At 34.1% G+C, this 27,818-nt stretch overlaps 1 protein-coding gene across 1 annotated transcript in view; it reads right to left on the bottom strand.

Annotated features, from left to right (window-relative positions):
• Positions 1 to 27,818, bottom strand: part of LOC150105496 (uncharacterized) — a 280,173-nt gene that overhangs the window by 213,989 nt on the left and 38,366 nt on the right. The window contains exons 4-5 of the mRNA XM_090394206.1: positions 24,764 to 24,903; positions 11,062 to 12,273 (exon numbers count right to left, since the gene is read on the bottom strand). Coding sequence (XP_090250332.1) covers positions 11,062 to 12,273; positions 24,764 to 24,903 — 1,352 coding nt within the window. The remainder of the gene's footprint in view (positions 1 to 11,061; positions 12,274 to 24,763; positions 24,904 to 27,818) is intronic.

Genomic DNA, 27,818 nt, shown 5'->3' with positions numbered 1-27,818 from the left:
TATGGTTGCGAAGCGCAAAGCCACTAGGCTAAATGCGCAGACAAACAAAACATAGGTTTTGCATATTAATTACTTTTCCACATATGTGAATATTTAGTACTACTATAACACCTATGGAAATTTGAATACTAAAATAGGTGTTTGAAAATGATTAAATATAGATAATTGCATCTATTCATGTTTAAACTATTATTTTAATTTAATTCTTGACAGGTACCCTCAAGAGGTGTATAGAATATTATGATAGTACTACATGAAAAAGTTACACCATTACTAACATCCCATCATCTGTCAAGAATTCAACAATATCAGATCTTATATTTCAGTCTTCTAAGACTCTTTTTACTGTATCAATCCACCCATATCTTGGTCTTTTTCCTGCCAACCATGCAGAGAACATTTGTTTCACTAATCTTCCCTCTTCCATTCTGTTTAAGTAACCACCTGAGATTAGCTCACTAACACATTCCAGGATGACAACAATGTCAAGTTCTTTCCTAATATCCTTGTTTTAAATATGAAATTGCCATTGATGCCATTTGTTCATACTGTTCTAATCCTTCTCACGACTCTCATATCTGTGGTCCCTAGTCTTTGGTCAAGTGTTTTATTTCTAATTCAGCTTTCTCAGATCCATAAGTTAAAATTGGTTTGAACACAGACTTGTACACAGTTAATTTAGTGTTTTAACTAATTTCTCTCTTATTCCATATAAATGTATTCAGTTGGCTTCCTACCATACTGGCTTTGTTGATTCTGTTGTCTAATTCCATATTTAATTTACCATCTTCAAAAAAGTTGTGCATAAGTAGCTGAAATGTTTTAATTGTTCTACAGGTTCTCCTTTCATAAAGCAGTTGATATTTTCAATGATTCTGCATATTTTCATTGTCTTTGTCTTGTTATTGCTGATTTTCATACCAAATTTATCACAACAGTTATTCCGCTTAGTCAGGGAATAGATAATGAATAACAGAGGGGATAATGTACATCCTTGTCTGACACCAGATTTAACATCAAACCATCTTCCTGTACTTCTTTAAATTCTAACTGCTGACTTACAACTCAAATCAAGACTAAGCATTGCATGATATAATGCCCCATTGATACCATACAACTGTAGCGCTTTGAATAGTTTTCTCTCGGCACCTTTTCATATGCTTTTTGCAGGTCTGCAAAATTTAAATACAGATCTTTGTTATATTCCCACTATTTCTCAGCTATTTGTCGTAAAGTGAAAATCTGATCCTGACAGCCTCTATGTGGCCTGAATCCAGCTTGTTCTTCACCAAGCTTCTCTTCTACAATCCTTCTCGACCATTTCTCAAGTATACCTGCATAAATGTTACCAGAAACACTAAGTAGGGAAATACCTTTGCAATTCTCACATTCAGTTTTATTTTCCTTTTTATACACGGGTACTATGAGAGCTCTACTCCAATCATCTGGAATTCATCCTCTCTTCAGGCTTCTGAAATATGCAGTGCAGTCACTGCAAGACTTTTATACCTCCATACTTGAGAGTTTTTTACCACTGTGCTGACACCACTTGTTTTATCTAGCAATTTTTTAAAGTAATCACTCCATACATCAAGGACATCTTTTTCTTCACTTTTCATGTTGCCTTTATCATCTCTAATTCCTTTTACAGCACTCTATCCTCCATTTCTGAGCTTTTTCAACAGCTTCCAGAATATCTTGCCAGCTTCCTGATATTTATTTTCTATGTTCTTACCAAATTTGTCTCTGTATTCTCTAAGAGCACAAGCCAACTTATTTGCCAAGCTTTTCATACACTTTCTTCTTTACCTTCACTGCCTCTTTAACTTCCTGTATCCACCACGGAGTTCTGATTTTTCTATCCTTGCAGACAACTTCACCACATGCCTCTCTAGCTGAATCAATCAGGGCTTTCTTCAAGGCTTGTCATTGAATCTCCAAAGTTTGTTTACTGTTCTTAAATACTTTCATTTTTTTCCTGAATAATGTTTGTGTATTTTAGTCTATAGTTCACATCTGAGAGCTGCTCAACTATTATTTGACTTAAAACTTTCTTACATGTTCTTCTTTTCAATATGAAATTCAATTTTATCCTGCTCAAGACTAAATGGTGATCACTTCCAATTTCAAATCCTCTGTACACTCTGGTATCCCGCACCAGGGAGAAAACATCACTATCAACAATAACATAGTCAATGAGACTTTTCTTATTCCTAGCCTCTTCTCTCCATGTGAATTTGTGCACATTTTTATGCTGGAACATGGTGTTAGTAATAACCAGTCCATGTCCTGAGCAGAAATCCAACAGATATTTGCCATTATTATTAGCTTTGCTCTTTTCTCCAAATTTTCCCAAAATATTTTTGTATGTCTCACAATCATTTCCTACTCTGCTATTTAGATCCCCAAGAAAGGACCAACTTTTCTTTTTTCATTGTGTCAGTTGCTTTTTCTAAAGCCTCAAAAAATCCCTCCACTTATACCGTAGTAGAACTATAGGTACAAATAAGTCTCATTGTCCAATTCCCATTCTCATATTTGCCCACATCACTCTACCTGATATTGCTTTCCATTCAAGAAGATTAGCCTCGTATTTTGTGTTGAATACTATGGCTACTCCTTCTTTTCCTTGATTGTTATTGCTGAATAAAACATTTTGTATTTATTGCTCAGAAAGATCTCACCAGTTTTTGTCATTTTTATTTCAGTCACCTCTATTATGTCGATCTGGTACTCATTGAATTCCTCAGCTAGCTCCATTTCTTTGCCATTCAGGCTTCTTATGTTGATAGTACTGATCCTGAACTCTGGTGATGTTGAGGTGGGGTATATCTTAGGATTTGTTCTAGTAGCTGACTTTTTGCTGTTCGCCTTGGTTCCCTGGCAAAAAAAGACAGGGGGCCTTGTTTAACCGGGCAACACCCCACCCAGCATGAAATTCTGTCATTGTACCATCATTTTATATTGTGGTTCAAGCCAATAAGAATACAATTTGGTCGGCTAAATCCCAAATTGCCAACCCATCCTCGTTCATTCAGTATCCAGGTAGATATTTAACAGGGTGCATCATGAGAAAGTCAGGATTAGAGTAAGTCAAAAGCCCAGGTTCTCTGAATTCCTTTAAAGGCTATGTGGAGGTTGCCTCTCAGATACAGCTTTGAAACTATTATTTGTTTTTAATTGTTGTGATTGAGAGAAAACAATTAAGATTACCCTGCAGCAGATAATGTCAATTCTTATAGGCAACTGAAATAATGTCCCGGTAAAATCATTAAACTAATCAAGTAAATTTGCCAGATGATGAGTATGAAATATTAAAATAGCCTATGGCTCCTAAAATAATAATAAAAAAAAAGTTGGGTCTTTAGAAAAGGCACATCAATTTCCTGATATGTACTGTCAAGGAGTGTTCAGGATACTGTCACAACACTACTTGATTGCATTTACATTATTATTAATTTCATATCAACAATTTCCCTCCAAATTAGTCTGTTATTTGTGAGCACTCCATTATTGTCATGTGTAATAGTTCTTTCTTTTAAGGCAGTGCAGACCAAAAGCAATCCACCTGGTCCTTTCTGTCTCTTTCCTGTCATCTGGACATCAAATACCTGTTTTGCTAACTTTCTTTTCCTCACTTATTCTATTTAAGCTACCATACCACCTTAGATTAGCTCTCTAAGCTTTGCTTATTCTGTTGTCTATTTCCAGATTTAACCTGCCATCTTCACTAAAAACTGCAGATGAATAGCTGAAATTTTCTATGTTCCTGCCTAATTTCACAGTTTTAGTCTTTTGTTCATTTTTTTTGCAAATTTTTCATAGCTGTTATTCAATTTAGTTAGAGGATCCTGAAGACTTGCATTAGATGTGTTTTAGGAGTATAACATCATCTGCATAATGCAAAGAACTGTTTCACATCTCCAATTCTAATATCAGGTTTAATGCCACTTTCTTTAATAATGTGATCCATATAAATGATGGATAAGGGTGAAGTTAATGTGCATCCTTGTCTAACTCCTGATTTCACATGAAACCATCTTCCTGTATTTCCTTCTAACTTCTGAATTGAACTGATAGCTTAAATATACACTATATATTGCTGTGTATAATATTCCATTCACCCCATGCAATTGTAGCTTTTGAAAAGCTTTTCTTTGGGCATCTTGTTGTATGCTTTTCCAGATCTACAAAAATTAAGTGTGGATCCTTGTCATGTTCTCATGATTTCTTAACTATTTGTCTTAAAGTGAAAATTTGATCTTAACAACCTCAATTTGGCCTGAACCCAGCTTGTTCTCTAAGTTTCTCTTTCACAATCTTTCTCAACCTCTTTTCAAGTATGCTTGCATAAATCTCACCTGCAACACTTAGTAGAGAAATTCCTCTGTAATTCTCACATTCAGCTATGAGAGCTCAACTCCAATCATTATGAATTAAATCTTCTGAATTATGCAGTGTAGCCACTGAAAACTATTTCTGGTCGAATATTATCTATTCCAGCTGCCTTTCCACATTTCAAGTTTTCGATAGTTTTTTCTACCTTAAGTAGAAAACTTGAGAGAAAAACGCTAACCACTCGGCCAACCCTTGCTGGCCTGGTTGGCCGAGTGGTTAGCACATCTGCTCTCCAGCCAAAAGGTTGTGGGTTCGAATCCCACCATGGGCTTGGATGTTTGTGATTGTCTGTGAAAATACTAGTGTTAGTGGGCAGTAGATGGTTTGGGGTAGTTGTGGATGGTCATGATAGAGTTGTAGAGTAGATGCCCTCATCGAGGGAGGGCATCTACTCTACAACTAGATGAATCTTTCGACTCCCTGGAGGCATCAAGTAGTAGTAGTAATAATAATAATAATAATAATAATAAAGTATTGATATGGGGGTGCTTAAGGGTCAAAGCTGTATAACTGAGAGGAGACCTCCACATAGCCTTTAAAGGAATGTGGAGAACCGACCATGGCTTCTGACCTAATGTCTAATCCTCACCTCGTGGTGCACCTTGTTGGGTATCTACTTGGATATTGAACGAACGAGGATGGGCTGGCAATTTGGGATTTAGCTGACCAAATTGTATTCTTATTGGTTAAACCAAAATAAAAAAATGATAGTACGACATGACAAAATTTCATGCCGGCTGGGGCGTCGCCCGGTTAAACAAGGCCCCCATTGTTTTCGCCAGGGAACAAGGGCAAACAGCGAAAAGTCAGCTACTGGAACAAATCTGAAAACAAAGCCCAACTCAACAACACCAGAGTTAAATATCAGTACTATCAACATAAGAAGCCTGAATGGCAAAGAAATGGAGCTAGTTGAGGAATTAGATAAGTACCAGATCGACATAATAGGGGGTGACTGAAACAAAAAAGACCAAAACTGGTGAGATCTTTCTGAGCAATAAATACAAAATGTTATATTCAGGCAATGACAATCAAGGAAAAGAAGGAGTAGCCATAGTATTCAACACAAAATATGAGGCTAATCTTCTTGAATGGCAGTCAGTCTCAAGTAGAGTAATGTGGGCAAATATGAGAATGTGGAACTGGACAATGAGACTTATTTGTGCCTATGGTCCCACAGAAGGTTCTACTAAGGTAGAAGTGGAGGGATTTTTTGAGGCTTTAGAAAAGCAACTGACACAATGAAAAAGGAAAAGTTGGTCCTTGTTGGGGATCTGAATAGCAGAGTAGGAAATGATTGTGAGACATACAAAAATATTTTGGGAAAATTTGGAGAAAAGAGCAAAGCTAATAATAATGGCAAATATCTGTTGGATTTCTGCTAAGGACATGGACTGGTTATTACTAACACCATGTTCCAACATAAAAATGTGCACAAATTCACATGGAGAGAAGAGGCTAGGAATAAGAAAAGTCTCATTGACTATGTTATTGTTGATAGTGATGTTTTCTCCCTGGTGCAGGACACCAGAGTGTACAGAGGATTTGAAATTGGAAGTGATCACTATTTAGTCTTGAGCAGGATAAAATTGAATTTCGTATTGAAAAGAATAACATGTAAGAAAGTTTTAAAGCGAATAAAAGTTGAGCAGCTCTCAGATGTGAACTGTAGACTAAAATACAGAAAGATTATTGAAAAGAAAATGAAAGAGTTTGAGAACAGGAATCAAACCTTGGAGATTCAGTGGCAAACTCTGAAGAAAACATTGATTGATTCTGCCAGAGAGGCATGTGGTGAGGTTGTGTGCAAGGATAAAAAAATCAGAACTCCCTGGTGGACACAGGAAGTTAAAAAGGCAGTGAAGGAAAAGAAGAAAGCATATCAAAAGTTCCTGTCAAATAAGTCAGCTTGTGCTCTTACAGAATACAGAGACAAATGTAAGAAAGCTAAACACTGTGTAAAACTAGCTAAACAAAAGTCATGGGAGGACTTTGGCAAGAATATAGAAAATAAATATCAAGAAGGTGGCAAAATATTCTGGAGGTTGTTGAGGAAGCTTAGGAATGGAGGAAAGAGTGCTGTAAAAGGAGTTTGAGATGATAAAGGTGACATGAAAACAGGAGAAAAAGATATCCTTGAAGTATGGAGTAATTACTTTGAAAAACTGCTAAATGAAACAAGCAGTGATGATAGCACAGTGATAAAAAACACTGACCAGGCATGCAGTTAGGAATACATATCGATACTTGAAGCCATCAAAGGCTTGAAATGTGGAAAGGCAGCAGGAGCAGATGATATTCGACCAGAAATGCTGAAGTATGGTGGTATAAAAGTCTTACAGTGGCTGCACTGCATATTTCAGAAGGTGTGGACAGAGGGACGAATTCCCGATGATTGGAGTAGAGCTCTCATAGTACCCATACATAAAAAGGGAAATAAAACTGAATGTGAGAATTACAGAGGTATTTCCCTACTGAGTGTTCCTGGCAATATCTATACAAGTATACTGGAGAAACGGTTGAGAAGAATTGTGGAAGAAAAGCTTGGTGAAGGACAAGCTGGATTCAGGCCAAATAGAGGCTGTCAGGATCAGATCTTCACTTTACGACAAATAGTTGAGAAAGCATGGGAATACAACAAAGATCTGTATTTAAGTTTTGTCGATTTGGAAAAGGCATATTACAAGGTGCCAAGAGAGAAGCTATTCAATACGCTGCAGTTATATGGTGTCAATGGGGCATTATATCAAGCAATACTTAGTCTTTATTTGAGTTGTAAGTCAGCAGTTAGAATTGAAGGAAGTACAGGAAGATGGTTTAATGTTAAATCTGGTGTGAGACAAGGATGTACATTATCCCCTCTGTTATTCATTATCTATATGGATCACATTATGAAGGAATGTGGTATTAAACCTGATATCAAAATTGGAGATGTTAATGTCAGCTCTTTGCTTTATGCGGATGATGTTATACTTCTAAATAAATCCGCTACAAGTCTGCAAGATTCTCTGACTAAATTGAATAGCTGTTGTAAGAGATATGGTATGAAGGTCAGCAATAAAAAGACAAAGACAATGAAAATAGGCAGAATCAGTGAAAATGTCAACTGTGTTGTGAATGGAGAACCTGAGGAACAAGTAAAACATTTCAGCTACTTAGGCACGATTTTTACTGAAGATGGTAAATTAAATATAGAAATAGACAACAGAATCAGCAAAGCTGGTATGGTGGGAAGTCAATTGAATAAATTCATATGGAATAAGAAAGAAATTAGTCGGAACACTAAATTAGCTGTATACAAGATAGTGTTCAAACCAGTTTTAACTTATGGATCTGAGAGCTGGGTCAGAAGTAAAACACTTGACCAAAGACTAGAGACCGCAGATATGAGAGTCCTGAGAAAGATTAGAGGCGTGAACAGATGGCATCAATGGCAATATCATATTAAAAATGAGGATATTAGGAAAGAACTTGACATTGTCAGCATCCAGGAATGCGTTAGCAGAGCTAATCTCAGGTGGTATGGTCACTTAAATAGAATGGGAGAGGAAAGATTAGCAAAACAAGTGTTCTCTGCCAGGTTGGCAGGAAAACGACCCAGAGGAAGACCAAGATATAGGTGGATTGATATGGTACAAAGTGCCTTAGACGATAGAAATATAAGATCTGATAATGTTGGAGTCTTGACAAGTAACAGACTGATTTGGAGGAAAATTGTAGATAGGTAGTAATGATGTAATTTTTTCATGTAGTACTGTCATATCCTGTACACCCCCTTGAGGGTACATGGCAGGAATTTGATGATGATGATGAAGTATTGATATGTACTCCTCTTTGCATTCCTCTTGAAAATTTTCTAGTATAATTCTGTCACTGCTTGGTTTGTTTAAGTCTTTCAAAGTAATTACTCCAGACATTTAGGATATCCTTATTTTCAATTTTCCATCTTTGATTCCTCTTACAGTACTCTTTCCCCCATTTCTAATCTTTTTCAATAGCCTTATTTGCTGACTTACTTGCTAGGAACTTTTAGTATACTTTCTTCTTTTCCAGGTCTGCTTCTTTAACTTCTTATGTCAATCATGGGGTTATTTTTTTCTATCCTTGCAGACAAATTCACCATATACCTCCCTAGCTGAATCAATTAATGTTTTGTTCAGAGTTTGCCAATGAGGCTCCAAGGTTTGGTTCTTGTTTTCACACTGCTGCAATTTTTTTTTCAATAATGTTTGCATAGTTGAGTCTACAATTTACTTTTTACAAGCTGCTCAACAGCTTATTAAAACAACAACAACAACTTATTATGAGTTTCTTATTCGGCTAACAAACAATATGGGATGTAATATCCCTTAACTTAAATAAGTTCATGTCGCCAAATTGAAGCCTTTGGCTCTTCATATAATTAGTAATTTATTAGGACATCTTCTTGGCAATTCTCATAGAAGGGACGTAAGTTCTGTTCGCTACAAACTTGGTATTAACTAGGTCTACCTACTCACTGATGAGACCTCAATAAAGGTTGAAACCGGTCTGGGTAGTGACCTTCTCTCATAATGTAGAACAGTAATACAGCTCCTAGGAGCTAAGTTCACATTATGGGTAAATACCAAGAATAGTGATCGGAGCTTGCTCCACCCTTACTATGAGTTGCCTCAGTTTGAACTATCAAATGGGTCAGGTGTTATACTATCCAGGTATTTGCTTATGCTTGGAATCGATGAACTTTATATAGTTTCTATATTTGGCTAGGAAACAATATGGGATGTGATATCCCTTAACTTAAATAAGTTCATGTTGCCGAATTGAAGCCTTTGGCTCTTCATATAATTAGTAGCTTATTAAAACTTTTTTTGTAAGAAAGTTTTTAACATGTTCATTGCCAAGCTGAAAATTGGAATTTCGTGTGGTGGCCAAATTTTTTTAATTTTTTTATTTAGTTTAGAAACTTGATAGCGACGTCCATGCAATAATGCGTGATCAGCCGTTTTGTGAGAACTCGCATCACGCGGTATCGCATGATTGGCAATGAACGTGTTAAAACTTTTTTACACACTGTTCTTTACAACATGATATCCATCGTTATTCTGCTAAGTACTAATTAATGGTCATTTCCAATTTCGAATCCCCTGTCCACTCTTGTATCCTGAACCAGCCTTATGATATCACTATCCACAATGTCGTAGTCAATGATGCTATTATTTCTTGTATCTTCTCTCCATGTGAACATCTTTATGTTGAAACATGGTGTTGGTAATGACTAGTCCATGCCCTGAACAGAAGTCCATAAAATACTTACCATTATTATTAGCTTTGCCCGTTTCTCCAAATTTTCCCAAAATGTTCCTATATGCTTGGTGAGATCCATTTCCTACTCTGCTGTTCAGGTCTCCAACAAGAACCACTCTTTCCATTTTCTTAATATCAGTTGCCTGTTCTAATGACTCAAACAATTCTCCCACTTTTTCCTTAGAACCTTCTGTGGGACCATAGGCACAAATAAGTTCCATTGTCCATTTACATTATTGTATTATTAAATGCCTGATAACATAAAAGTGTCCATGAAATGAATTTAATTACTTAGGGCAACGTATATAAATGATTGACATCAGTCATTTAGCATTAGCAAAACAATTCTGAAACTAAAAGTTAATTGCTCTCCATGTGTGTTTATTTGCAGCACCAAATGATGAGTAAATCATTCCTGGAAAAAATGTTTCATTTCCCAGCATTTTAAAAAATATGTAGCCTAAAGATTTACGAAGTAATTGTAGATGCAAATTTCCCACAGACAGTTAACAGGAATGAAACTCTATGCTAAGAAACAGGGTTTTTTTTTTTTTTAAATCCTGTAGAAAGGTAATCTTTATTCTTGCTAAATTTAGAAAGCCAGAATAAACATTATTATTTCTTAGCCGTATAAAAGCAAACATGAGTCTACTCTGTAAAACAGTAAATTTACAAAAAAGAAGAATAAATATCGATATGGCCATATATAAGTAAATGCAAACAGGAGGCTACATATCTAAATTACATCCATTATGATGTTATTCTAAAAGAAAATGTGATGAATTCGTTTAAGGAGCTATACTTTTTTTTTTAATGATAATATTAAGATTTCTTTCTGTTATATTACCCATTTAATTTATATTTACAATTTAGTATACTTTTACATATCTATAAAGAATGATATCTAGTGTTAAGGGAAAAAAAAAAGTGATTAAATTTGGGACAGGAGCACTAATGTATTGCAGGAAAGTTTGAATCTTTGAAGGATTGCTGTTTTGGGGATTGGATGAACAGTAGATTAATGTAATTAAAAATCCCCAGAAGGATGGCTAGCTTTGAATACTAGTTTTTGTAATTCTAGATGTACTTTCTCATTTATGGTGTATGCATTGAAATTTCTTTACAAGATCATGCTTGTCAATATAGTATAATAATTGTTTCAGAACAATGAAATGTTATACACAGCAAATTGTTTCTATGTTCTCTGATATTTTCTATATACATATATTTTTGTTTAGCTATGTTGAAAATGAAGAACACATACACACGAGAATCTCAGAGATATAAATGCATTTTAAAAACAAACAACACAAATAACAAGAATATTATTACGTAATGCAATGTTTTCAAAATTTTCAGAGAAAAACAGAAACATACCAAACAAGATTCACAATTTCCACAGTCTTCTTCCCTAAGGCAACCATCACAATCACCACACATCTGTTTGCTTTTTTCCTCTTCCCCTTCTTCATCCTCCTCTTCCTCTTCTTCATCGTCATCATCATCATCTTCATTCTCATGTTGATCCTGAAATTCCTGTGCATAGGTTATTTCTTGAAACTTCATTGTAGGTTGCTCTGCATATTTTGTTTCTTGTTTCTGTCTTTGTTCACGAATGTGTCTTAAAGCTTGCACATTTTGTCTCTGTTGCTCTTGTGTATATTTTACGTTCTCTTGTTTCTGTCTCTGTTGCACTTCTATGTGTTTCAAGTTCTCTAGTTTCTGTCTGTGTTCTTCATGTATATGTTTCAAGTTTTGTCTCTGTTGATCATGTACATGTTTAAAGTTCTCTTGCTTTTGTCTCTGCTGCATTTGTGCACGTTTAAAGTTCTCTTGTTTCTGTCTTTGTTGTTCTTGTAGAAGTTTCAAGTTTTCTTGTTTCTGTCTTTGTTGTTCTTGTAGAAGTTTCAAGTTTTCTTGTTTTTGTCTTTGTTGTTCTTGTACACGTTTCAAGTTCTCTTGTTTTTGTCTTTGTTGTTCTTGCATACGTTTCAAGTTCTCTTGTTTCTGTCTTTGTTGTTCTTGTATACGTTTCAAGTTCTCTTGTTTCTGTCTTTGTTGTTCTTGTACACGTTTCAAGTTCTCCTGATGTTCATCTTGTAGGCGTTTCAAAGCTTGCTTCTGTTTTTGCTGTTCACGTAACTGTTTCAATGCCAACTGTTTACGTTTTTGCTGTTTCAGTGTTTCTTGTTTACGTTTTCGCTGTTCCTGGATATGTTTTAGTTCCTGGGTGCGCTTAAGTGGACAGGGTTTCTGCTTATGCCGTTCTGGCAAACGCTTTAATTCCTGTGTGCGTTTCAAACTTTGTTTTTGACTCTGTGCTTCTTTTTGGTTCAGTCGCCTGAGTCTCTGACGTTCTGATTTACGATTTAGTTCTTGTATACGTGTTAACATCTGAGGCTTTTGATTTTGGCGTTCTGATTTATGATTTAATTCTTGTTTAAATTTCAGCTGTTTAAGATTCCGCTGAGAGGTACGGTTTAGTTCATGCACATATTTTAATTCATGTAAATGCCTTAGCTCTCGCTGTGGGCTTGATTTATATACAGAACTGTCTTGCTGTTTTCTTATTTTTTGCTGCAGATGTTTCTGAAAAACACACACACACACAAAAAAAAAAAAATATATATATATATATATAACTCAATATATGAACTATCAACCAATATTTTGTAATAACTTCTGAAAGAGCAATATGAAGTTCATTTTATTATTATTTCTAAACTGAAATAAAGCAAATAACTTAAATTAGTTATGTGGATAAGAATGATTGCAACCTCCCAAAACTATTTTGCAGGTTAGAAGACAAATGAAACTGATGAGAAATCTAATATATATATATATATATATACACCACTCAATCATAAAATTTGTGAAACAACACAAACTTCCACTTTTTAAACTTGTGTCTATTACTACTGATGGTGCTCCTGCAATGATAGGTAATAAATCAGGCTTCAATTCATTATATAAAAATGATGACAAATATCCAGATTTTTTTAACATACCACTGTATTATTCACCAACAAGTACTGTGTGGTAAACGATTAAACATAAAAGATGTTTTGGATATTACGTTTAAAATTATAAATTCTGTTCAAGGAAAAGTCCTGCAACAGTGGTTATTTAAATTATAGGCAGATGATGATAGGGAACTTCTATTGTACAATAATGCTCACTGGCTCAGCAGAAGTAAATTTTTAGAAAGATTTCTTGTATTAATTAACGATATAAAAAATTTTCTTGATGAAAAAGGAGATATTTATCCACAATTGAGTGATAAAAGATGGTTGTTACACTTATCATTTTTAGTAGATTTCTGTAGGAAATTAAGCAATTTAAATTTAGAGTTAAATAGAGATAAAAATTTAATTGACATATTAAGTTCAATAAAAACTTTCCAACAATACTTACTTTATTTAAAGAAAAATATAAATCACCACAAATTTAGACATTTCCCATATTTATTAAAATTTTTTGAACAAAATCAAGAAATGTTTTGCTATATGATTTAAAAGAATTTATTTGTGAATTAGAATTAGTTGAGGAAGAAATAAATTCAAGATTTAAAGATTTTAATGAAACTGAAATGATTGTATATTTTATCAATAATCCATTTCAAGAAAACTTGAACATCACAGAAATTTCAAATAAAATTAGTGGGCTGTTTGATATAAACCAAGCTGTAGTAGAACTTGAGATAATAAACATTCAGAATTGTTAACATTTAAAATCAATAAACAATGAAGTCATTTGGAAGTATGCACATGAAAAATTCCCAATATTAACTGATATTGCGTGAAATATTCTGTCGTGTTTCGGATCAACATACTTGTCAGAATCCACTTTTTTCAAATATGACCGTGATAAAAAATTAATTAAGAAACCAAATTACAAATGATCATTTGGATGATTGTCTGCGATTTGTCCCTTCTTGACTATGAAAATATTGCGAGGTCCAAACAATGCCAAATTTCACATTAACTGTTTTTTTTTTTTTTTTTTTTTTTTAATCAACCAGCATTTCCTGTAACTTGTGTGAGTTTGTAATCAATCTGTCGTTTTTTTCTAACTTTGGTTTTCCAAAATAGAGAAATAAATATTTTATTCCAATATATTTGTTGTTTTTTTTGTTGTATTAAAATAATTGAAAGTGATAAATAAATTTTTAAATACACAAATAAAGTTTTTAGTTGTTTATTTGTGCGTAATCAGATATCAGGTTGGGGGAACGTGATCTATATAAGAGAGTAGATCGCCGAATAACTTTTTATAGAAAACTAGCTCGCATAGTAAAAAAGGTTGAACACCACTGTTATATAGTATGTAAAAAATATGAATCACAAATATTAAATTATATGCCAAAATGAAAGAGTAGAGGGGCATTGTGGGAAGGGATTTTAGACCAAAATCTAAAAGGTTTATATATACGATTAGTGCTATGGTGGTAATGAAAACTGTTTCTTATTTTCATTTAGTCAAGCTTCTCAATATTGGGAATGGGTTTTCAAGTTGATAATCATATTATTCAAGTGTCCATAATTTTATTTTATCTTTTAAAGCCCCATCCACAAAAGGATGCAAACCCATAGTACATTAGTACTGTGGGTGGTCAAATAGTTAGCTATTCTGGAATCACTGTCATATGAAAAACTTGAATTTATTTTACTATCATCATCAGGAAAACTATGGTTTGGATTCATTGTCAAATTGTGAGGATTACTGATATACATTGGAGGAAGATAACCTACATAAAGAAATATAACACTTGAGACCTGTTTTATAATCAATTAAAGGAAATATTTAATCAAGTAAGTACGTAAATTTGATCCTAAATAAATGTAGCTTAAATTATTCTCGCCTTTGCTTATGCTCCTATTCATATAATCATTAAGATAACTGAATCATCAAACCAAATCAGAAAAATATCAAAGATAATTTAATGAATAAAACATATATACAAAGGAGTATGCATGAATACACAGTGAAACACCTGTTGCATATTAAATATTAAGTGCTAGAAAACTCTAATTACTACAATTAGGGGCCTAAAATCACACATGCTACCTTTCTAAATACAGCCTTTCAGAGAAAACTGCTATTCATTGAAATAAAATTTTTGTTTTATTTTTATTAAAAAAAAAACAACAACTTTCTAAAGTTCAGTGCTAAAAGAGCAGATATCTTAAATTCTTGTTTTTCTTTTTTTTTTTTGAAGATGGGGAAAGGGGGGATAAAAATAATAAAAAAAGGCAAGTTCTCCCATTATGTAATGGGAATGACAACTTTCTTATAAAAACATATCTCCAAGTATTTAAAAAAGGAAAAAAAAAACAGGTGCTGCAAGTTTGTTTGTCAAGAAAGTCTTAAATCTATGATGTGATTGTACACTAGAGAAAATCCAGACAAAATCATCTACTCACATCTTATTTCTCAAAAAAATATTTGATGAATAAGACATTCATTTAATAAGAATAAAGAAATTTGATATTCAATTCCAAAAGAGAGAACTAGTATTTGTCAAAAGATTGTGGCTTCAGTGAATCAGTGATGCACATGAAAACTCTGTGAATAAGAAAAATATCAATTTTTCCAATAAATATATCAAATATCACACCCAAGCCTTGCTCTATTTGAAAAGATTATAAATGAACTTAAGAAGCATCCAATTTATTCTACAGTATTCCAAAAACAGTACTGTTTATTTATAGACAGTACTGCTTCTGGAATACAGAGAGAAATGTAAGAGAGCTAAAACATATGAGAAAGTAACTAACAAAAGTCATAAGAAGATTTCAGTAAGAATATAGAAGGTAAATATAAGGAAGTTGGAATCATGTTCTGAAGACTAGTGAAAAAGCTTAGAAATGGAGAAAAGAGTACTGTAAAAGGAATCAAAGACAAAAAAGATGACATAAAAACTGAATATATATACTCCAGTCATCTAGAATATATATATATATCCTAGATCTCTAAAAGTAATTAATTTGAAAGGCTGTTAAATAAAACAAGCAGTAAAGAATTATAGTATAATATTTTCAAGAGAAATGCAAACAGAAGTACACATATCAATACTTGAAGTAGAAAAAGCCATCAAAAACTTGAAATGTGGAAAGGCAGCTGGAGTAGATGATATTCGACTAGAAATGCTCAAATATGGAGGTATGAAACTTTTGCAGTGCTACATTGTATAATTCAGAGGATCCAGTCAGATGGTCCAGATGATTTCAGTTCAGCTCTCATAGTTCTCATCTATAAAAAAGTGAATAAAGCTGAATGTAAGAATTACAGGGGAATTGCTCTTAAGTGTTCTAGGTAAGATTTATGTAAGCATACTTAAAAAGAGGTAGAGAAAGATTGTGGAAGAGAAACTTGGAGAACAAGCCAGGTTAAGGTCAAATAGAGGTAGTCAAGATGAGATTTTCATTTTATGACAAATAGTTGAGAAATCATGGGAATATCACAAGGATCTGTACTTTTGTAGATCTGGAAAAGACATGCAACAGGTTACACAGAACAGAGAAAAGCTGTTCAATACACTACAACAATTGTGGGGTAAATGGAACATTACAAACAGCAACAGATTCTCTATATTTAAGTTATAAGTCAGCAGCTAGGATCAAAGGCAATACAGAAAGATGGTTTATTGTAAAATCAAGCGTAAGACAAGGATGCACGTTATCTCCACTCTTATTCATCATCTATATGAATCACATATGAAATCACATACGAAATTAGCTCTATGCTGTATACAGATGATGTACTCCTAAGCACATCTAGCACAAGTCTCCATGATTCGATAACTAAATTGAACAGCTGTAACAAATTTGGCATGAAAATCAGCAATAAAAAGACCAAAACTATGAAAATATACAGGAAAATTGAAAACTTCACTGCATTCTAAATGGACAGTCTATAGAAAAAATAAACATTTTAGCTATTTAGGCACAATTTTAAGTGAAGGTGGCAAATTAAATCTGGAAATAGACAACAGAATTAATCAAAGCTGGTATGGCAGTTAGCCAGTTGAATAAATTTATATAAAATAATAGAAATTAGTGGAAACATTAAACTAGCAGTATACAAGAGAGTGTTCAAAACAGTTTTAAAGCACTTGATCAAAGATTAGAGACCACAGATATGAGAGTTAATAATTTGTTCAAGCCCCTAAATTTTCAAAAAAAATTTAGGGGCTTGAACAAATGCACCAGTGGCAAAATAATATTAAAAATGAAGTCAATAGGAAGGAACATTAGAAACTTTTAATTGTTTTCATTGAAGAATATGTGAGCAGGGTTAATCTAAGAATGAGAGAGGAAAAGTTGGCAAAACAGGTGTCTGATGCCAAAATAGCAGGAAAAAGACTCATATTGGGACCAAGGTCTAGGAATGATTCAGTCAAAGTGCCTTAAAAGAACAAAATGTTATATATTACAATATTGGAGTGCTGACAAGTTATAGACTAATTCGGAGAAAAATTGTTGATAAGAGATTATTAATAATATAATTTTAATCATGTAGTGCTGTCATAGTAGTCTGAACATTCCTTGAGAGTACATATTCAGGAAATTGATGAATAATTAATCTGGTAAAGTCCTCTCAATCATTATCTACATTTTCTCAATCATTCTGTATAACCAACATTCGAGAGTTCTAATCTTGCTTTATTTATTCATATCTAGATTGTCTCTAGTGTTTCCACACCATAATGAAAACTAGAGACCAAATTTAAGCACAACAGTTATGTATTGTCTTAACACCTTATACAGTGGCATCACCTTCTTATCCCTACTTAATGCACTTCTTATCATAGCAACACTTGCACTGTACCATCAGAACTTTAGTCCACTGTCCACCATCATTCCAACATCAAAAATCTCAACCACTTCCTGAAGCACAACTCCACCACAGCCTTATATTTCTGCACTTCAAAGTGCAGTACCTTGCATTTATTAATATTAAAATTATAATCACACTCATCTTTCCAATTTAATATATGAGAATTCTCCTCAAAAGTCGACTTAACTATGTATTACAGCAAATATTTGAAGATCCCAAAGAAATTTGCACGAAATATCACTAACAACTAAGTTAAACAACAACACACCGAAGAACAAAATGTTGAGGCCCACCATCTTCTTTTTTCTGAGATACTGCTCCATCATATGCAAATTGCTGGTAATGTTTAGAAAGCAAATCTTCATTCCATCTAAAACCAATCTATCATCCAATCCCTTCTTCTGCAACTTATCCACCAACTTGTCACGTGGTAATCTATCAAATGCCTTTATCCAGTCTGAGAATATTACTGTGCGAATCTCCCTTATTCTAGGGAGATTTGCATACAGTAATTCATCACTATATCATAAAATGCAAACAGATTGATAAAAGAAGACATGCCTCTCACAAACCCTTGTTGACCAGCAGAGAAAATATTACGTCTAACCCAATCCCTCTAATCTATTTGCAACCAGCTTCTCTATCTCCTTGAACACAACTGCAAACATACAGACTGGCCTAATTGGAAACTTCTTTCCATTCTTTAGAAATCTTCCTCACTGCTTTCATTAAATAATCAGGCCAAAGGTATAGCTAACTCTTCTGCACATCCCTTAAAAATACACTGTGATATTTCATTAATACCAAATCCTGCAATATTTAATTTCTCTAATTTGCATAATATTCGACTCCTTTCTACATGTTGCACAGCATTATATACACCAGCTTGTTATATGCTGATAAACTGTTCACTGAGAGATAAAAGGCAACCATCTAATTACTGACTGATTAGCATCACCTCAATCTTTCCCAATAATGGAGAACATAAGTAAACAAAATCAACTTCTCCGCTGTCTGAGGCTCACCAGTTAATCAATGACCACTTATATGGATTCTAAAAATCTAGATCCATAACTAACTCTTAGCCTACATCACCTACCCCTGGACATGTGTTATGGAAAGGTTCAGAAAAAAACATGGTTACTCTTGACCACATCTGACACTGAGGCCTGCTGAACAAATTGTCTTTTTTTGGTCTACCTGTCACATTGGATAGCCAGCTTTCTCTCCAGTCGTTCACTGTATCTCATGCTGGATGGTACCCTCTTTTCAAGCTTCACCATCAGTGCTGGAATGCCTCAGGGATCTGTTCTATCGTCCACCCTCTTTCTCCTATACATAAACGACCTGCTCTCAATCACCACTAATCCCATCCACAGCTTTACTGACGATAGTATATCTCATTCATTCATCCTACTCTTTCAGCAAACCATATAGTGCTCAGACATCCCAAAGCTTCAAGATTATCTGCAATTAATGCTTTGAACACTGATCTTTGTACTATCCTTCAATGGGACAAGAACATGCTGATTGTCTTCAATGAAATGTAGAGCACATTGTCAAGATCATGCATAAACATGAGTGGCCTTTTCTCTTGAAAAGGGACCTCAGCTTGCATTCCATTACCCTCAGTAATACACAGATTACCAGATGGGATCAGATTTCTCCTTGAACTGACATTTACCTCCAGCTTCTCCTAGCATAAACACATTACATTATTTGCTTTCCCTGCCTCTACAAAACTAGCTACTCAAGAAACTATTTCTCACCCACTCATCCTTAGAATACTGTTCATATGTTAGGGTAAGTGCACCTAAAACCTCCTTAAAAATTCTTGATGCTGTCCAGAGGAGAGCAATTTGGCTCACAGGCTAACTTCAACCACTATCTTATGGATCATTATTTTTTCAGCTGTCACTTTTACATGGTACTTTCATGGTCACTGTGTCAAGAAACAGGCAGCAATCATTCTTTCACTTTCTGTTGGACCAGGTAAAAAAACACAACAGTTATCCCACATCACTACATTTATTCCATCTACCTCTGTCCTCTGGAACAGACTTTCTCATGAGGTGTTTTGTAACTACAACCTCCAATTTTTCAAAAAAGTCAAAAGATTTCTTTCTTCTCAATTCTCACCTGCACATGACACCAATGTCCCATTTCTTCTTCCACTTGTGTATAACATAATCATTAATACAAAAAAAAAAAAAAAAAAAAAAAAAAATACACTATATCCTTTACTATGGCCACTTTGTCACCATAACTATCTACCAGCATCACGCCTCCATAATTATTCTTCCTCTTGCTCACCATACATTAGAAGAATTCCCTTGGATTATCACTTTGCTTGGATGACCAAACTATTTAATCTCTTATACTGCACTTATACTTGTTCTTCCTCCCAAACAATTTTTTTTCTGTATTGCTTATCTGATTGAATTGATTTAGCCCACCTCACTTCTACTCTATTTATTTGCAAAACTCTTAATGAAAACAGTTGTGTCAGAAGCTTCCAAATCAATTCTCATGCTCTGTCAACCTCTTTTACTCACAGCATATCAACTGAAGTTATTAATGTTAGTTGATTTCAAAGCTTATATTAATCATACACTTTAGAATTGGACATATATGTGCCTTCACTCTCACCAACTGGTAGCTGTGTTATACCTCATTCACAACCACACATCTTTTGAAGATATCACCAATCATCACATGCCACTTAAGATAGTTATCCCTCAGTAAAACTCAACAAATTCACTCTCCTTGTTTCCATACACATCTCTTCCTTCAAATTCACATTCCAATAATTAACATATCCTATTAGCATTACTTTGTTTTACATGCCAAACTGACTGGTCAAAACATTTCATAATCAGTGCCTGCCTATAACATTCTATTAGATGTACTATTGAATTAATTTCAACTTCACACTGAACTGCTTCAAAATCTTCACATTTTTCACTTCCACCCTTATAGGACAATTTCTCCATCATTAACAGTACCTCCCCTATTCTTCTTTTCACCTTCCTATCATTCTGGAAAATTCTATATCCCTCCACTTTCATTCACCTGATAATATATCATCAGCAAACAACTAAGTTTCACTTACAGCAATTATCTTTGGCTATACTGACTCAATAAATTCTATAAACTTTATTTCTGATATTCCTTATATTAATACAAACATAACAAATCTACTTGCAATTTTTTTGCCATGCTGGTTGGCATACCCACTCTCTAATGAACAGGCTGCAGGTTTAAATCCCACCATGATCATGGATGTATGTGATTGTTTTCAGGTGGTGGATAAATTTTGTTGCTTATTAGAGGCTCGAAGTGGCTTACAAAAGTTCCTAGTTTGGACTCTCGAGCAGTAAAAAAATAAAACATACATACATGCATACACACACACACACATACACATATATATATAGGCCTGTGTAGCTCAGTGGAAATGGCGCTTGCTCGCTCGAAGTTAGACCTAGGTTCAAGTCTAGTTGCCGACTGGAGGAACTTTTTCTAACCTATCTTCGACCGGTTCCCAAGTTAGTCAATCTCAGGCACGGGCAAGCAGGTTTTTCCTCCCGGAAACTAGAAAATCGACCATAGTACCCCACATTATTTCAGACGATAACATATCCTGTTAGAGTTAGGCACCAAGAGATGGCAGCACTTGGTTGCTAGTCTCTTCATCAGTAGCTGCCTATAATTAGTGATAGACATGGGCCAGCTATCTCTGATTGGCTACCAATGGGGATTGAACTGCCCACTCAGTCTCCAAAAGCTAGATAGGGTATAAAGGCCTCGCCTACTCCCTATTATGGAATAAAAGGTGTTAGCTGATAGCTGATTTGATATATATATATGTGGAAAGTTTTTTACCTTGGGGTATAATATACGTTAAAGATACCAAGCTATTTTAAAGCTGGTTTTAATCCATTTCCCAAGTAAGCAAACAGACAAGTAAGTCAAGTTTGCGCCTGCAAGGTGCAAGTCTTAGGCAACTTGTTGTAAAGGTGGAATAAGCTCTGATCACTATTCTTAATATTTACCCTTAATGCAAAGCACATCTCCTTGAGGAGATATATGATGCTATGCATTAAACATTAAGAATAGTGACCAGAGCTTATTCCACCTTTACCACGAGTTGCCTAAGACTTGCACTACATGCGGGTCACCCAGACTTGCAGATGCAAACTTGACTTACTTGGGAAATGGATTAAAACCAGGTTTAAAATAGCTTGGTATCTTTAACTATTATTATACTCAAGGTAAAAAACTTTCCACATCTATCTCTCATCCTGAGATTTTTATTTAATAAGATCAAAGCACCTTATGGTAACTTGTTTTGGTAAAATACTTATAAGCTCTGTATTACTTAAAATTTTGTATTTCTAAGCTTGGCTCCCACTGATGAGACCTCAATAAAGGTCGAAACCGGTCTGGGTAGTGGCCACTTGCCTTTAATGCATAGCATCATACATCTCCTCAAGGAGATGTGCTTTGCATTAAGGGTCAATATTAAGAATAGTGATCAGAGCTTATTTCACCTTCACCACGAGTAGCCTAAGACTTGCACTACTTGCAGGCGCAAACTTGACATACTTGTCTGTTTGCTTACTTGGGAAATGGATTAAAACCAGGTTTAAAATAGCTTGATATATATATATATATACATCAAATAATTAAAAATAGGGGAAAAAATAATCCATAGTATGCCCCCAGTACTAACATACTATAAGTTTACACATTTTATGGGTGGGAGTCGCATAAAAAACACTCTCATTCTTGAGGATATCCCACCAACACCATCCCTTCTTACTCTAGCTGCTACACTATACACTTGCTCCTCCTGCACTCTGACCACTCTTGTTTAACTGTTTCTTACTCCTGCCTTCATGCCTATTGCTTTTGTAGTCACTTTTTTTAAATTCAGATTGATTATACAGAGCGGATTATGTGGTCTGTTAAGGCTAAGGAATTACAGTATATTCTGTTAGCCAGTTAGTTGACTGAAACATCTTTTAATTTCTGTTTCATTATGAGCAATTTTCATGTTAATCAGCTTTTTTTTTAAATGAATATCTTTTTTTTTTTTTTTTCTGAAAAAAGAACCACACATGTGTGTGTATGTATACGCACACGCACACACACACACACACACACACAAAATGCAGTGTGAAATCATGAATTTCTAAGTAATCAATTTCAGGAACTTTTTACATAAAATAAATTTTGAATAAAAATCAACAGAATCTTAATTGTAGCTTTAATTTATCCCTCTGTTAAATTATTCTGTGTCCATAAATGCAGAAATCTAAAATCTAACTTGATTATATATATATATATATGAAGGGTGCAGGGGAAAAACAACTTCAGTCCGTGATATTGACTTCCGAAAAAAATGTAATTAAATTTTCCTTGTTGTCAAAATGCAAGTAAACATAGCATACCAAAATAAAAAAATAATAGATATGGTACATTCATGTATATTAAGCATAATTAATTTAAATAGTACTTAAAAATTAAAAAAACAAATGACAAATAATGGCCTGAAGTTGTTTTTCCTCTGTACAATTCATATATGTTTATATGTTTTAGTTATTTTTTACAATGTCTGGAAACCCTACTTTAGAGACTAAATATTTTCAGGCTCCCAATAAACAGGGCAATGAAATTCAAAAGACAATCACAAGCATCCATATCCATAGTAGGATTCAAATCGCAACCTGTTGGTGTGCTGATATGCTAACTATTTGGTCAAGCAGGTAGAGAACTGCCTAACCACTGGATTGCCATTTTATTCAAGATAACTTAAATTCAATTTTAAAGTACTGATACTAATTTTCATTGTATAAAGAAGTTATAACACCATTCATTTTCAGAAGTTATCTTGATACATTTGTAAAGATGTTCCAAGTTGTTTGAACATTTTTACATCATTATTTAGGGCAGATGTTTATTGTTGGTTTGGTTAATTAAAATTGGAATAAAAGATGCATACAAATATTGATACAATACGGTGGATGGATAAAATTATGTTTGTCGAAATGATACTCTGTTGAAAAAAGAATATAGCAGAAGTGAATGTAGTTCTGCTATATTCTTGATACATAACTAGGGAGGCTGTAAAGCCTAACTGTGTCTCAAGTTTAAGGAAACAGTTTTTCATTTAGAAGCAACTGCTAAATGAAATGTCAATTTTACGATGAGTACATGAAACAGACATCCAGTGGAAAAGAAAAAACTTCATCTTCTTTGCACCACTGATAAAGATATCAAGTCACCATCACCAAACTGTTCTTTGCATTTATGATATATGGCTGATATGATTTTATTCATGCAGTTGCAAATCATGAAGGATACAGATTGTGTTATATTGTGATATGAAGTAAACAGTTGATGGACATGGGGAAAAGAATGACACGAATACAGGATCAAGGAAAAGGGAGTGTTGTAATTAATTCCCTCAAGAAAATAAATATATGGAAAGAATGGTGATTTTCTATAGAATCCTCATTATCTGAGTTCTTATTGAGGAATTAATATCTTCAAGGGTTGTGAATTTTGTTTGTGATTGAAAATTGTAAAGAAAGTCATGCACTGCTTGTGGTATTGGTAGCTGTCAAGTAAAAGCACAGTGATGTGTCAAAATAGTTGTATTCTATTTCTTTGCTGGATAGCTGATGCCTATGCAAGTAAATTATTAATGTTTTGATACCTGCTTTAATTAGAAACTGAATATGCTTGCAGTAAAGCATAGTTGAAGATACATGGACGAGTTGTCATTTTTTTGTGTAACTGTGTGCAAGAATAGCTGCCGCTGTTTTTCTTGGAATACTTCCATAAATTCAGATTACTCAGGAATTGCACTAAGTGTGTATTTTAAACACCAAATGCCATATCAGCACCTCTGTAGCTAATATGCCTTGAATTTGAATAGGATATCCAAATAAAATTATTCAAATATTTTTATAAATTATAAACTTAGTTTAATCCTTTATCCAAGTGTGTGCAAACAAAGTTTACACCTGAAAGTATCTTCAGGATTGGGGTAAAACTTTACTTCAGTCCTGAAGATACTTTCAGGCACAAACTTTGTTTGCACACACTTGGATAAAGGATTAAACTAAATTTATTATAGTCTAACCAAGTGAAAAATAAACTTTTAAAATTATAAACTATTTCCAAAAACATGATAATAATAATAATAATAAAATAAAAAACTATACATTACTTTTAAAAGATTTACTGCCAAGCCTTTATACTTGTTGGGCTGAATCTGTACTTTCTTCTTTGCTACCTGTTTGGATGCTGTTGCATTGTTACTTTTACTACCTGGAGATTTCAGAAGCTTTTTAGAAACAACTTCTCCTCCTAAGGATTTTAAAAAAATAATAATAATAAAAACATAATGGGCAAATAAATAATAGATAACAAGAGTTAAATTGAAATCCTGACATGTCATTAATTACACAGGCCTGCAAAATTCGAGTCATGAAAAGTCTGGAAACTATTAACTGTTTCTAATTTATTTTTGACTGCTGATTTCAAATATCTCTTCCATTTTTCTCTATCATGTAAGGATTTTTCACAAAATGGATCTCAATATTATAGTAAAATAGCTTTAAAATGCATTATATTAAGTAAAATAACAGTATTTAAAATTTTCCGCAAACATTTTATGAATGAAAGTATTGGAAAAATTTTTTGAATTAAAGTAATTAAAGATTAATCTTTAGTACATACTTTATATTTCGTTGTAGTGTCTTTTTCTTTTTCCTTCAAAACTTCTTTTTGAACTTTTTCTGTGAAATTTAAATTTATTTCCTGGGTTGTCGCTGTGCAACATCCAGCAATAGTCTGCCATCATGTTGACATTCCACCTGCCCTGATACCTTCTTTCCATCTCCTTGCTCTTCGCTGACAGTTCCCAGATTCTCAGGAAAGTAGTCTAAATGAAAGTTGAGAAAGTGCACTTTTAAGTTCATGGAGCATTCCAAATCCTTGAATTTCTGTAGCATGTCTTCCACAATCATTTTATAGTTGGGGTCCTCGTGATTTCCTAAAAATTTGGTCACCACCTCTTTCAAAGCTTTCCACGCTTCTTTATCAACAGTTGCCACTTTTTCTTCAAACAGTTTATTCTTCATAAGAGTTTCCTGATGTCCAGACAGATAAAAATATATTCTTTCAATTTTGCTGTAGGTAATCCCGGAAATTTTGCACAGATGTATTTAAAACACTCTCCTTCTTGCGACAAAATCCCGTTCCACTGGGCGTATTGCAGATGATAAATTAGGATAGGAAATGTCTTTTTTATTTTTCACATTAAAACCTCGAGCATTCAAAGAACAGAAGTAACAGTCATCAGTATGGTTGCGAGGTTCCTGCCATACCATGGGAATCCCGAAATGGAAAGATTTTTGTTCTCCCTTCGACCACCTTCTAAGTTCTTCTACACAAATGGAACATACTATATGCGGCACCCATGGCTTATCTAAGTCACCAAGTTTCATCCCAAAATATGCATACTACACCTTTTTCATGAAATCTGTAACATTTCTTCATTGTTTTTTTACCACTAACTCTCCACACATATAGCAAAAAATGTTAGGTAAATTTTTGCAAACTCTTGAAGCCATTACAAAGACCATTTAAAACACAGTTAAATGAATTTTAACGAATGACATCAACACCATTACACGACACTATGTAAAAACATTAAAAAAAACCTGCAAACACATTAAATTAAATCTTCACACTAACTTAGATTCATTCATTTCGTATGGTGATTCAACGGATGTGAGCCCCTTTTACGGGGAGGTAGGGCACCACCACAATCCCCATGTTTTTATCCGGGCTCGGGACCTACATAGATGACAATTCAGACCTATGGCTGGAGGGATTGTAATAAGTATTCTTGATTGTATCTCTGTGTGTGTGTGTATATACAGGGCCGGTTTGCCTGCTTGCGGGATGAAAAATCCCAGATAAACTGGGGGAAAAACCTTGCTGTCCACACCCAAGACCAGGTAACTTGGCCAGTCTTGGGCAGAATCGAACCTAGGACACTCCTTCGCCAGGCATGTGTTTGCAAAAGCATATAGCCACTAGGCTAACCGCATGCCAAATTCAGAAATATGATAACCTTAGTAGTCAACGGCCTAAAGTTCAACTAAAGAATCACACAAGAAAATGTGTCTGTGACAACAGGAAAGTCATTCCGTTATCTCGGCGAATCAAATTTAAAGTAGCCACCTGCACTTTTATCTGCATTCCCCCTATCTTAAGAATGAGAAATTTCGTGGAAATTTCTTTATTTACCATAAAAAGGAACTTATACAACTAATTAGCTGTAAAAATAAAGGAGAATGAAAATAAATGCCAATGTGCTGAATTTAAATCCAAATACTACTAATAAAAATGATAAAATTAGAAGCTGGGTAAAACTGGTGGGTGATGGAATTTTTTTACTATTTTTTCTGAACGTCAGCACCTAAAAACCAATAAGAATCATTTAATACTCCTCAGACAACTTTTCCATTGCAGGCTTGTGTTACAGGCAGGTCCTGACTTAGGCAAATTATTGTGATAGTGCTAGGAAATGGTAAATTACAAAAATTTTACTTGAGCTACCTTCTTCACACATGATTAATGATGACCTTCTACAAAGCAAATAACCCATGTGGTGCATGTGTGCACATTCCTCAGTCTTGCTTTCAAAACAGACGTCCTATACTTTCAGTATTTTTTTTTTTTTTTTTGTTTGTGTGGATCCTAATGCCTCATAATTCTTGAAAGTCCAAAGAGAAATAGATAATACGTTAGCCTGTTATGGAGAGAGATTTATGAAGAGAAGAAACAAACATTCAGTCATCTCTTCATAATTTCATAAAAAAAAAAAAAAAAAAAAAAATCTTGAATTTGATGTAACATGAATTTTACCAGCATGTAAAAGATAAATTTGATAGTCACTTTTACAATAATACTTCCACAAAATTCAGTACTGTTAACCAGCACACTTTGCCAGAACACCATATTTTAATACACTGCAAAAAGTCTCAATGTGGTTTTCATCAAGGACTAATAGGTGGTTGAGGAATGATGGCTGATTATACGTGGGCTGTTCAATAAGTAATACGACTTACTGTGGCGAAACCACTCATCACAATATTAATTTCTGTGGAATAAAGAAATGTTGCTGTCTGTATTAACAAAAGAGGTTGATAGATGGTGTATACGGGCTGATATGCCAGAGTGTCACGTGACTAAACGCAAGTGCTCATCGG

This window comes from Typopeltis vanoorti, chromosome 6, assembly GCF_054136105.1.
Source record: "Typopeltis vanoorti isolate ZY-2024b chromosome 6, IOZ_Tvanoo_1.0, whole genome shotgun sequence".
Lineage (NCBI taxonomy): Eukaryota > Metazoa > Arthropoda > Arachnida > Uropygi > Thelyphonidae > Typopeltis > Typopeltis vanoorti.
The sequence above is the reverse complement of the archived record's forward strand: the minus strand, read 5'-3'. Positions and strand labels throughout refer to the sequence as shown.